The sequence below is a fragment of the Odontesthes bonariensis genome, chromosome 3 (genome assembly GCF_027942865.1).
Source record: "Odontesthes bonariensis isolate fOdoBon6 chromosome 3, fOdoBon6.hap1, whole genome shotgun sequence".
In the NCBI taxonomy this organism is placed as follows: Eukaryota; Metazoa; Chordata; class Actinopteri; order Atheriniformes; family Atherinopsidae; genus Odontesthes; species Odontesthes bonariensis.
The window spans coordinates 22,078,363-22,091,524 of record NC_134508.1 but is presented as its reverse complement, the minus strand read 5'-3'; the positions used below and the strand labels follow the sequence as shown (position 1 = coordinate 22,091,524).

Below are 13,162 nucleotides of genomic sequence, written 5' to 3'. Positions count from 1 at the left end.
TGGGACAGTATAACAAAAAACATAAAACAGGACTCATGTCTGCATATTAAAGTGACCTGGTGTTGCTAGGGTTACATAGAGTTTCAACCCAAATGACAAAGTTAAATGACGACGATAACATAAGTAAAGAGGTATGCAACCCACAGGAAGTCTGTTACGCTCACTGCGCCACCGGCAACATCAAAATCAGCTGCATTTATATTTAAATTGTGACCCAGATAAGGGCTTTGGAAGATAAAACATATACAGCTTTACCTGTATCTTAAATAGATTCCACGCTTTAGGAGGAGGAGAGGGAAATCCTACAACGATAGCAACGTCAAAACTATAAATGCTTTTATTTTGGAAGAAAGTAAACGGAAGTGGTGGTTGAACCGTCGATAACTTCACACTTCTGTCCCTCTGTCCAAAATCGATAAGTGATTGGCTTTCTTGGTGGTTAGGAATTTGTGGGTCTAGTACCGTGCCCACTAAAGGTAAGCTCACAGCTGTGTCAAGTGGTTAAACTAAAATACATATATATATATTTTTTTTTTTTACCAACTGTCGTCGATGCCACCTAACGGTAGCTTTGTGACGTTAATCGTTGTTAGTGATGCCTTTGTCTCAACTATGTCAAATTAAAGGCCAACCGTTGACTGTAGCTAACGTTAGCTGTCCAACGGTCTGTACCTGTCCACGCTGAGTGACAGTCCGTGGACAGCGGCTGCTCTGTATGCTAGCTCGCTGCTGATGTGGGCGCACTGGACTGCGGCCAGCTGCTACGTGACATTTGGGAGAGCTGTTGGTGTCAGACCTCCAGGCATCATTGGCCGTCCGTTGATACTAATGTCATTCGAGGTGAAAGCGGGGAACCGTTGGGGCCCCCTGATTTTCAAAGGTGAAAATAAAGTAGTGTGCGACGATACCAGAGGTTTTTTTGTTAATATGCCTGCATTTGCCCGTTTCTGTTGCCATGTAATGAATGTCAATCGGCCCCGAGATATTTAATTAGTACTCCCAAGTTCAAATGAGGTGACACATGTCCTCTCCAGTGATGACATGTAAGAGGGTATCTTCCTTTAGGACCAGCTCCCCGTGTTCCCCCCCCCCCACACACAACAGCCATTTTAACAAATAAGTGGGGACTCACTCACTAAACACATTAAAACAGGCTTTATTTTTTTTATGATCCGTGCTTCTTTGGGTACAGAGCCTTAATAAAGACATTCAATGCACTCTTGGGAATTTGGATGAACTGCAGATTGTTATACAAAGAAATTGTTAAACATTCAATGTCTAAGCAGAAATATATTTTTTCATTAAATAATAATAAAAAAAAATCTTCCTCACTGTCCACATTGCCGCCACTACTCTGAAACCACTGGACCCTGTCTGTGGTCCTTCAGTTCAATACAAGCCAGCCATCACACTCACTTTGTCTGTCTGAACTGTCTGAAAAGGTTGGGATTAGCAAATGAACGTGCGACCTCTCTTGCATGTGTACCTCTCCTTTCGCCCTTGACTGTCTGACACACTTGTCATCTTACACCATACACATTTCCATTCGAAATTGTTTAAAGTTTCAGTTCTAATAAATCGCATGTTAAACCGGGGGAAAAAAAGCCCTTCTGTTTTCCTTCCTTTAAGGCTCATTGTAACCGATGGATCAGTGCAACAGCTAGGCTGTTTTCCCTCTTGTCCAGGCAGGGAATATTCATCTTCCCATTCACCTGCATCTGTTTTGTTTAAGAGAAAAATGTCAGGAAGAATATAAAACCATATCGTGGTGTCTGTTTAGCTTTGGGAAATCCACTGACCCTGTCAGACGTCACGGCACGACATCACATTTCACCTAATGACAACTATTATTTGGCATGAAGTGGAATCAGTGACAACCTACTTGCTGGAGGTCACTGACTCCAGAGTCCATTGAGCTTTGAAGAGATTGATTTTTCAGTTTTTATTGTATACACTTGACCGACAGTGCAACTTGGTGTGGCTCATTTCATTTCTCACTATTGCATGTGTATTTTCCTTGTAGTCTTACTTGATTAGAGTTTGTCTTCTCAGGGGTTCGTCATGGCCTTGAAAAGGAGACGGGCGACTTCCCCCTCTAGCAGTGTGAGTGGAGGAGATTTTGACGATAGCCAGACTTCAATAGTGTCTTCAATTGGGAGAAAGAGGAGAAGGACCTCAAACATTCCACCTGTGGATCTTGTAATTTTACAAATTTCAGTTACAGTTTGTTGTTTTTTGTAAAACTCCAGTGAACTGTTAAAATTATAGTACCACACAGAGTGATGAAGTGACTGACATGTGGAAGGATGTGGATATTTTTCAGTGTTGGATCCTTGCCTTGCAGATTGCTGTGTGTCATGAGCTGTATAACACAATCAGAGACTACAAGGATGACCAGGGCAGGATGTTGTGCGAGCTGTTCATCAGAGCCCCCAAGCGAAGGTGAGGAGAGCGATGAGTGATCACGAAAACGCGGTGCAAATCCTTTAATATGGATCATGTGAAAACATTAGTAGCAATAAATATAGAAGTCCCTTTTCGTTACAGGAATCAACCGGACTACTACCACGTGGTGTCTCAGCCGATTGACATGATGAAGATCCAGCAGAAATTAAAGATGGAGGAGTATGATGATGTCGATCAGCTGACCAATGACTTTCAGCTTTTATTCAACAATGCAAAAACTTATTATAAGGTAATAAGATGGCATAGACGAAGGAAGTGTGTGTAGATCTCGAGAAGGAAATACAAGTTCAACCATGAAATGAATTTGTCTTGCTTGCATGTAGTCAGACAGTCCTGAATACAAGGCAGCCTGTAAGCTGTGGGACCTCTACCTGCGAACTAAGAATGAGTTTGTACAACGAGGGGAATATGATGAAGATGATGAGGAAGGATATGATGCACAAGATAACCCCGGAGGTTCCACTGAAGATGAGGTGACCTCTCTGAATTAGCTTTTACTCTTATACTACACTATATACTGTTGATTATTGCATTTTTGACAATTCGCAGCTACTGATCAGTAGTGGAAATTTTAGAACTTGAATTCAGATTAAAATTTCTGTGTGTTGTGTGCTCACCTACAGTATCATAACTGTTAGTCATCATAACTGTTGAATGACGATTAGCTGCTTCTGTCATTCAGTATGTTTAATATACATTGTTTATTTGAAGGGGGACATTATACAATCTGATCTTCTCTTTATTTCCAGATAGTTTACACTCAGTAGACATTAGAAAAACATATTAAATCTTCACACCGTGGCATAGTGACTATACAGTATGTATAATCGACACTATGCCACTAAGGCTACGGCTACACGGAAACGAAACGAGTTTTTTTTTTTTAAAACGGGTACGAAAATTCTTGCAACCACACGGCAACGCTGCTGTAAAGACTCAGGTCCAGACGAAAACGGATGAAAACGATGAAACGATGCAGTACACACGCCACTGTGTCACGCCACGCTGTGAGACAATAGAGAAGTCTCACGGCGTCAACGTTTGACTGACGCAAAAACGTTTTCGCTGTAATAATGGAAACGAAACGACCTCGTTTTCAAACTTTCCCACTCTGGAACCCGTTCTCAAAAACTATCGTTTTGGGGTAGTGGGAACGCCGGCTCCGTGTGGCCGCGACAGCCAAACGATAAGAAAAAGTATCGTTTACAGTGAAAAACGTTTTCGTGTAGCCGCAGCCTAAAACTGTGTTGTATATGTTTATGTTTTCATGCTATATTCATTGGGTAATGGATGTTCCTGTTTGTAAATGTCAGAGTGCACCTACCTGTTTAAAAGAGGTTCTTGAGCAGCTCCTTGATGCTGTTGTGACTTATACTGAACCTACTGGCCGCCTGGTCAGCGAGCTGTTCCAGAAGCTTCCCTCCAAAATGGTATGAGCACCTTCGGTATGACTTGAGGAATTACCCATGAAATTAGTGACTCTGAGCTGTAGTTTATCTTTTTCATTCAGCAATATCCAGATTACTATGCCATCATCAAGGAGCCAATAGATCTGAAAATCATCGCTCAGAAGATCCAGGTACTCGACATGAAATTCTTATCTGGTGTTTTGAGATTGTTTTGCCAATGAAAACGCGAGAAGAAAGAAAAACCTTCTTTCTTTTAGCTGGGCCACTACAGAAGCGTCAATGCCATGGCTAAAGACGTAGACTTGCTTGTGAAGAATGCCAAAACCTACAATGAGCCAGGATCACAGGTCTTTAAGGTCAGTGTGTAAAGTGAGATGATGATGCGTGATGTAGCGCGTCGCCCCCAGCGTTTGGCAAACTTACCCACTGTTTGGCACGCTCGTGTGTTTCAGGATGCGAACACCATTAAAAAGGTTTTTGCTCAAAAAAGGTCTGAGATGGAACACGGAGAGCCAATTAAATCCAGCATTCGTATCAGGTACTGAAGTGTACCACTTAGTGTAACACTTGGATTATTGTTGGGTGAATGTATGTTAACGTTTGATTTGACTTCCTTCTGTTCTTCCTTTTCTGTTTCTGTAAGGAATAGAAAGTCCGCCCAGGGAGACCGTCTCTCAGCCATCACTATGGCTCTTCAGTACGAAAGCGACGAGGAGGGCATACTCTCTGGTACATCTTCAACTCCTTGTTGAACATGATTGTTTTGTACCGCGAGGAGGCTCCGTCTGGTATATTCACACCAGATGTTTTAATCGACTGGAGTGGTGCTGTCTGTTCGTTTTGTTCCCACATTTCTCAGCGTCTGTCCACTACGATGAAGGGGAATCTGAGGCGGAGAGTATGACGTCCAACATGGACATGAGCAACCCCATCTTCCAGCTGTACGAAGCTGTGCGAGGTGCCAGGAATAATCAGGGCCAGCTGATTTCCGAGCCTTTCCTGCAGCTGCCGCCCAGGAAAGACTACCCTGACTACTACCATCAGATCAATCAGCCCATCTGCCTTCATCAGATCAAGTATGGCAGAACTGATAGATTTAACTTTTTCTTTTTTCTTTTAATGGTCATAAACATTTTGAAATAATTCACTTTAAACACAGATTCAATACGTTTATGATATTTGATTTATTTCTTAACATAAAAGTCTCTTTTTTATTTGAATTTCTCCTCCTGGGGTGTGCTGCTGATTATTTTCTCATCAGTTACAGTGATGAGTACTGATGGATGCTTTAATTCATTGACGGATGTTAGGTTGACTAGAAAAGTCATGGATGGTTCTATCGGGGAATTAGTTTCGTTACGGATTAGCTGAATTTGTGTAATCATTTGCCTTTTATACAACTTTTCCAAGTCAAAATTCCAAAATGATTTTCAAACACCACATGAATACCCATCCAAACCCATCCTGCTTCTTTTTTTTTTCTTTTTCTTTTAAACTTCTCAATCTTTACAATGTTTTCTTTATTTTCTTTCACCAACATTTTGCCCTTTTTGTATCTTCTATGGGAAAATACGGCATCACACACACTCATTGTGCAGTGCAGTATTTATGTGCCCCCTCCCCTTTCCAAATGTGAGAGCCCGTAATTCCCCACAGGAACAAGATGAAGAGCAACGAGTATGAAAGTGTGGAGCATATTGACGCGGATCTGACGCGGATGTTCGAAAATGCCAAACGCTATAATGTCCCCCACTCCTCCATCTACAAGCGTGCGCTCAAACTTCAGCACATTCAGCAGGTCAGTTCTGAAGGATTTCTTGTTATTTTCATGCGACTTTGTTGGCTCTCTCATCTGCTGAGGAGCTTTATTTGTCACCTGCTACATATCTAGATGAAGAGAAAGGAGCTTTTGCAGAGAGACGATGACGATGGCGACAGCATGCTCTCCTCTGCCACATCTGATACCAGTAGCACAAAAAGAAAAAGGTGCGACTTCACAAACTCGCTCCACTGTCTGAAGTTGGCTGTTTTTGATTTTTGAAATGGGACTTTTCTTGTGAAGGTTATTAGTTGGTTTGCATCTGGTTTCCAGCCACAAGAAGAACACGAAGAAGAATCGGATGAAAGTTCTCTTAGCTTCTGTGACCGAGGCACGTGAAGCTGGCACTGGCCGTAGACTGTGTGACCTCTTCATGGTGAAGCCATCGAAAAAGGATTACCCCGATTACTACAAGGTTATCCTGGAACCAACGGACCTCAAGACCATTGAGTACAACATCCGATCAGACAAGTACATGACTGAAGATTCAATGGTGGAGGCTATGAAGCTGATGTTCCGCAATGCTCGACACTACAATGAAGAAGGTTCCCAGGTATGAATGAGTCTGGTGGTTGTGTCTGCCTTTGAACATTTTGTTCCGCAATGTTTCTCAAACAGCTAAAACACAGAAAAGGAGTTTTGTTTCCTTTTCTTAAAACTGAGTCCACCTGTCAGTCTTTAAGTGGACAGCTTGGCAAAATTCTCAATCTTAATGGCAGGAGGGCGAGAAGAAGAAACATTTTTTCCCTTCACAAATCACTGTGTTGCACCTGTAGGTCTACAATGACGCAGACATCCTTGAAAAGATCATGAACGACAGACGCAGGGATCTTGGGCCAGCAACTGATGATGATGACATGATGTCCCCGAAGTTAAAAATAAGTATGTCGCTTAGTCAGCCAGCCGAACTTCAATCGATATGATGGAATCTAAGCACGGGTGTCTGTCACGAGTCACACTCGAACTTTTTTTAAAATTTTGTTTCAGGAAAGAACAGCATTACTCTGAAGAAGTCTAAGTACCTAACACCCCTACAGCAGAAACTCAATGAGCTTTATGAAGCTGTGAAGAACTACACAGATAAGCGGGGCCGTCGCCTCAGCACCATCTTCCTGCGACTTCCGTCTCGTGCTGAGCTGCCTGATTATTACATCGCCATCAAGAAACCTGTCGACATGGAGAAGATCAAGAGCCACATGCTGGCTAATAAATACCAGGATGTAGATGCACTGGTGGAAGACTTGGTGCTGATGTTCAACAATGCCTGCACTTATAATGAGCCTGAGTCTCTGATTTACCGGGACGCTCTGTTGCTACACAGGGTTCTGTTAGAGACCAGGCGTGACCTGGAGGGAGGAGAGGACGCTCACGTGCCTGACGTGCCCCGCCTCATCCAGGAACTCATCCGCAGTCTCTTTGTTTCTGTGCTCGGTCACCAAGATGACGAGGGGCGTTGCTACAGTGATTCGCTGGCCGAGATCCCTGCTGTGGATCCGGCAAACCCCGAGAAGCCGCCGTTCAATTTTGAGATCATCAGGAAAAATGTGGATCGAGGGCGTTACAAGAGGTTGGACGTGTTTCAGGACCACATGTTTGAAGTTCTGGAAAAGGCCAGACGTTTAAATAGGTGAGGTAATTCTCCAAACCTTATCAGTGATTCTTGTCATTTAAAACAAAACAGAAACCAAGTGTTCCGCCATACATTCGTTACAGGACAGACTCGGAGATCTTTGAAGATGCTGTGGAGCTGCAGCAGTTCTTCATCCGGATCAGAGATGAGCTGTGTAAGAACGGAGAGATCCTGATGTCCCCTGCCCTGAGCTACACTTCCAAACACTTGCATAGCGACGTGGAAAAAGAGAAGAAAGAAAAGCTTCCCAAGGAGTTTGAGGAGGACAAGATCAAGAGAGAAGAGGAGAAAAGGGGTATCGTCTGAAACATTTAGCACCACCAACAGCACATAAACAGTGAAAGGCTGTGTTGCCATGCATTCTCTCAGCATATAGCCGCGTTTAATTGAAAATGTTTTGACTTCTCAGAAGCTGAGAGGAGGGAGGACCCTGTTGGAGGTTCGTGGCAGGTGAAGCGAACATACAGTCAGGACTGCAGCTTCAAGGATAGTATGTACCATGTGGGGGACTATGTCTATGTGGAGCCTGCAGAGCCTAACCTCCAGCCACATATAATCTACATTGAACGTCTCTGGCAAGATGACACTGGTCAGTCAGTCCTGTACTCAAATCGGTTATCAGGATATTTTTGACATGCTGTACATTAAATCATTGTCTGGAGTTATTTGAAACGTATGCATTATCATTTGTAAATGAGAGCAAATATAATCCTGTCAGTTTTTTCCACCTCTAATACTCACAGGGGAGAAATGGCTGTATGGCTGCTGGTTCTACAGGCCGAATGAAACATTTCATTTGGCCACAAGAAAATTTTTGGAGAAGGAAGTTTTTAAGAGCGACTATTACAACAAAGCTCCTGTCAGCAAGATTCTGGGCAAATGTGTGGTTATGTTTGTAAAGGTACAAGATTGCTGTTCCCAATTCTGTTTATTAACCTTTGATGCAGAGAATGACCTCTTTGATGGTGCTTTCGAGTGTTGACTAAATATATTTGGGATTTAAGGAGTACTTCAAGCTTTACCCAGAAGGATTCAGGGCAGACGATGTCTATGTCTGTGAGTCTCGCTACTCTGCCAAGTCTAAGTCCTTCAAGAAGATCAAGATGTGGGCCATGCCCCTGAGCTCGGTTCGGTTTGTTCCCAGAGAGGTACCCCTGCCTGTAGTCCGTGTGGCTTCCATCTTTGCCACCAAACAAGAAGAGAAGCCGCCAGAGAGTATAGATGAAAGCAAAATGACGGATGGCATTATAGACAAGGTAAATGGCCCAGTTGTTTCTGTGAAAAATTACAATGTTCGCATAAATAGCACTGCCAGGACACCAGTTTGTGTCTACAGGAGAGGGAGGATGTCCCATTTGAGATGACCAACGGGGAGCCAGGATGCCAGTACTACGACCAGCTCTGCTACAACAACCTGTGGCTGAAAGTGGGAGACTTTGTTTACATTGGTTCTCATGGACTGGTGCGCCACCGAGTGGGCAGGTAGCGTAAATGTTCATATATTGAATACATTGAATAAGAAAATGGTAGGGTAGCACTTTTACACCTGCATAATTCTTTTATCATTTTAAATTTTTGCTCAATTTTTCATATTTATGACTTGCTTCCTTTTAGTTATAATGACACAAATTCTGTCTGGTTGCTTTATTGGATGATATATTATACAGGGAGCGAGGAGCAATTGTGTAGTTGCGGGTCTCAAAGTATGATTAAAGACGTTTATCTATTTTTTTTTCAATGTTCATGTGGCAGCTTCTTTCATTTTGTATTGAACAGAATTGAGAAAATGTGGATGCGAGATGGAGCGGGCTATTTCTTTGGCCCCATCTTTATCCATCCCGAAGAGACAGAGCACGAACCCACCAAGATGTTCTACAAGAAGGAAGTGTTCCTTAGCAACCTGGAGGAGACTTGTCCCATGACCTGCATCATAGGTGCCAGTCTTAAAGTGTCATGTGTTCAACCTACTGCTCCTATTTGTTGACAGCGTGCAACAAAGTGTGGTGTGACACGGCTATGAGAAAAAAAAACCCACAATTTGTTTAATAGAATACATTCACTGACGTAGCTCTCGTGTCACAGGTAAATGCGTCGTGGCATCTTTCAAAGAATACTTGTCATGTCGGCCCACTGAAGTGCCTGAAGAGAATGTTCTTCTCTGTGAGAGTCGCTACATTGAGAGTGAAAAGCAGATGAAGAAGTTCAAGGGTCTAAAGCGTTTTTCACTCTCTGGGAAGGTGCTGGAGGATGAAATCTACTATTATAGGTGAATGACCTACACTTGAAACACATATGTCAATGTTTGTAGGTAATAAGGAATGATCAGACACTCTGTCTCCTGAAAGATCCTGTATACTCAAACAGTGACACTTTTAGGTCCCAACTGTTATACAGAGTGACCTAGTTTAGTCAGAGATGATCTTACCATGTTGGCAAGGTGTAACGCTTTGTTTATTTCCTCATACATTTAATACTTGTGGGTTTTTTCAGTTCATGGGAAGAGAGCTTATGGTCTGAAACTTCTAACTTCTTCCTAAATTAATTAAATTTTATTTTAATGTTTTATATAGGAAGCTCATTGTTCCCCAGAAAGAACCATCACCTCTGCTAGACAGGAAAATTGAGGAACTGGAGGCTAAGTTTGCTGACATGACAGATGAAGAATTAGAGGATCTTGGGGATGATGATGGTGACCTGGGGGACCAGTCTCTTCCTCAGTTGCAGTCTTCGATGTCCAGTGACATGGATATCATGCCTTACACCCCTCCACAGGTCAGGGTGACGGTATATAGTTATAAAGTAGGTAACTATTGACACTGCTGTCGCATTTTGATCTTTGGCTCTCTTGTGTTTGGATACAGACCACCCCTAAATCCATAAAGGGGCTCTCAAAGAAGGAGGGCTCAAAACGGAAGATCAACATGAGTGGTTACATCCTTTTCAGCAGCGAGATGCGAGCGGTCATCAAAGCCCAGCACCCAGACTTCTCCTTTGGGGAGTTGAGCCGTCTTGTTGGCACAGAGTGGAGGAACCTGGAGAGTTCCAGGAAAGCAGAGTACGAGGGTGTGTCTTCTTCTTTTGATATTAATAATGATTAAGACAAAGATTGATAGATGCAGGTATTGATCCACTTGCTAGTGTATCAGTAACTGTGAACCATAACGTTGATACCTTACACTTCTGTTTACTGTTGCAGAGCGAGCAGCTAAAGTAGCAGAGCAGCAGGAACGTGAGAGGGCCCAGCATCAGACGTCCCCTAGAGCAGGTACCCCTGTAGGGGCACTGATGGGGGTGGTGCCGCCCCCAACCCCCATGGGGATGCTAAATCCCAGCATGACGCCTGTGTCAGGTAACCCCTCATAGGTGCAGATGGATCCCCAGTGTACACTAGAAGGCTGGAATAAGAAGCTGAACTGCTAGATTTACTCACACTTCCAAGTGCCCTAATCCCCCCTCGCCTGTGTTTTTGTGTCGTGATTTAATTTTCCATCAACTCTAACATAAGCCCAAAGGATGAATTATGTCCCAAACCCTCACACCATGCTCGATCACAGTCGACCATGTGGAATGTCCTGCATGTAACTGCAGATCATGAAGGGGGTTGATGCTTCATTGTAGTGCACGTGTGCTAAAATTGAGCACAATTCCAATTCCATTGAGCAGCTTTTCTTTATGTGGGCTTTATTCAGTGTATCTGCATCATTCTGATTTAGTCATTAAATCACTGCATAAACTGCATATTAACATGTTAATGCATGTGTGGTAGAGAGTGCATGTATGACTGACGCATGTTGTTGTCTTGTGTTACTACTGTTCCTTCCTAAGAAGGTATGATGGGTGCATATAGGTCAGCTATGATGCCCCCGCTGGGCCATGTTGAACGCATGGTTAGTTTGACTGGCATACCACAGCGTCACATGGGGTTGCCTGTCTTTCCCCAACATCTCCTGCCTGTTATACCTGGGTTCCTTGGAATGCCACCCTTTGGTAAGAGTGCTGTCATAGCCACCCCACCTGCCACGCAGTTGCTTCCTGTGTACCAATCTGACTTGCTGGAGGGGCTACCTGTACCACTAGGCTAAGATCCTCATGTTGATGACTAGTCATTTGAGAACACATTGTCTCAACTTGGACTTGGGTTTTCATTCAGCTTGTTGCCACTCAGCTCAAAGAAAAATTTCTGCTTCCACTGAAGAAAAGAATTGAACCGTATTTTTATCCACAACCTTAACCGTGTTATAGATAAACTGACATGACAGCGTTTATTGCTCATCAATTGGCATCCTTGTGAGTTTTAACATACGTAAAGGGACAAAGATTTATGTCTATTTTTAAATTTTGAAAGTAGAATTTGAAATATAAACAAAGAGAAAATGGCCGGCTCTACTTTTTAATCATGTTGAATATTGATGTTGAATATTCTCACAGGTGTCAATAGCATTGGAGGTGCAACGTCAGGAAACATTCATGGATCCCAGGTAATCTGTTAGGCTATGTGAGTCATTGGAAATTGTATGAAAGATGAAACGTTAGCTATATGTTGCTGCCCTGATTTAGATATGAATTTCTTAGTGAATATGAGAGTCCTGGTAAACATTGTGAAATTGATGGCATAAAAGGGATATTTAGCAGTTATTGTTTGCAAACACTGCATTCAGACTTGCTTTTGTATTAGTCAATATGTTTTTCAAGGTATATTCTGCCTTTAGGTTTACACCAAATGGGTTCTGGCCAGAATCAGAGATAGATTTCTTTAAATGTTTTAATTAGATGGGTTTGATGGGCCAAGGGCAGCAAGCTCCGCCCCCGTACCCGGGTCAAGGTCAGATTGGACAACCTGCACTCCAACAGCCCTCCACGCCGGTATTTGTGTCCCCACCAGCCAAATCTCAGCGTCTTCTCCATTCTGAGGCATACCTCAGATACATCGAAGGCCTTACTGCAGAATCTTCCACCGTCAGCAAGTGGGATCAAGCTCTCACAGGTGAATATTTATTTTGACGAACAGTGAGTAGATCTACATAAAATGTTCGTGACAGAAGCAACCATACAGTGTCTTCACATGCTTACTTTACATATTTAGAGCTTTAACCTCTGACCCCTGACAGGACGCACAGATTTAATTGTATTTTTCTAATATATTTGACTTTTTTTAGGGGCCAAAACATATGCATTGAAATGCTTATCTTTCATGAGTAAAATAGTTCTCAATTTGTCATTTTTCCACTGCAGCAAAGAAACAAGATGTGCGTCTAACGAAAGAGCAAGAAAGTCGACTACCATCCCATTGGTTGAAAAGTAAAGGAGCCCACAAGACCATGGCAGATGCGCTTTGGCGGCTCCGTGACCTGATGTTGCGAGATACCCTAAACATCCGTCAGATGCACAACCTGTAGTGCACTCATACAGCGAGCCTCTGTTCCCCAAACCTGTGTGACAGAAGAGGTTTAAGCTCACTAAAAATCTTCAATTTGTGTTGTGTTTGAAAAAAAAAGAAAATATTTGTATTCATAACAGGTGCTTTCTGTTTTAAAACTGTTTTTGTTTTACAGTTCAGATATGCTGTTCTCAGTGCATTACTGTTTGTGTCTGTGATGAAGGCCTTCATGATTTCACTATTAAAAATGTGCAGAATTCTTTTTGTTTATATTAATTAACCGCCCTGTTTGTTGATTTTAGAGGGGAATCACTTTCAAGGTAATACAACAGCTACATACAAGAGGCTATGTAGTTTTCGTATACAATCAAAAACCGATGATTATTTATTATCAACAACTGACTTGCGTTGAGGCACCTGAGCGCATGAAAGGGGTGTGTTTCAGGGCCTGGTTTGGTCTG

The 13,162-nt window shown here is 42.8% G+C and overlaps 1 protein-coding gene across 2 annotated transcripts; it reads left to right on the top strand.

The window, feature by feature from the left end:
- The first annotated feature begins 391 nt into the window (after window positions 1-391).
- LOC142377156 (protein polybromo-1-like) lies at window positions 392-12,961 on the top strand. Of its 2 annotated transcripts, none has more exons than XM_075460981.1 (30): window positions 392-476; window positions 2,053-2,103; window positions 2,345-2,442; window positions 2,548-2,695; window positions 2,790-2,939; window positions 3,780-3,896; window positions 3,977-4,045; window positions 4,133-4,231; window positions 4,328-4,413; window positions 4,519-4,604; window positions 4,735-4,951; window positions 5,532-5,673; window positions 5,767-5,861; window positions 5,968-6,247; window positions 6,471-6,576; window positions 6,682-7,321; window positions 7,408-7,619; window positions 7,734-7,913; window positions 8,068-8,225; window positions 8,329-8,580; window positions 8,661-8,806; window positions 9,101-9,258; window positions 9,407-9,590; window positions 9,895-10,096; window positions 10,186-10,387; window positions 10,521-10,673; window positions 11,150-11,311; window positions 11,753-11,802; window positions 12,095-12,308; window positions 12,557-12,961. In XM_075460981.1, exons 2-30 carry the CDS (start codon window positions 2,062-2,064, stop codon window positions 12,718-12,720), a joined length of 4,812 nt encoding a protein of 1,603 aa, XP_075317096.1. In that variant the 5' UTR covers window positions 392-476; window positions 2,053-2,061; the 3' UTR covers window positions 12,721-12,961. The 2 variants fall into 2 exon arrangements, with proteins under 2 accessions (XP_075317096.1, XP_075317095.1); XM_075460980.1 differs by having other exon boundaries at window positions 5,938-6,247.
- Window positions 12,962-13,162: the final 201 nt, after the last annotated feature.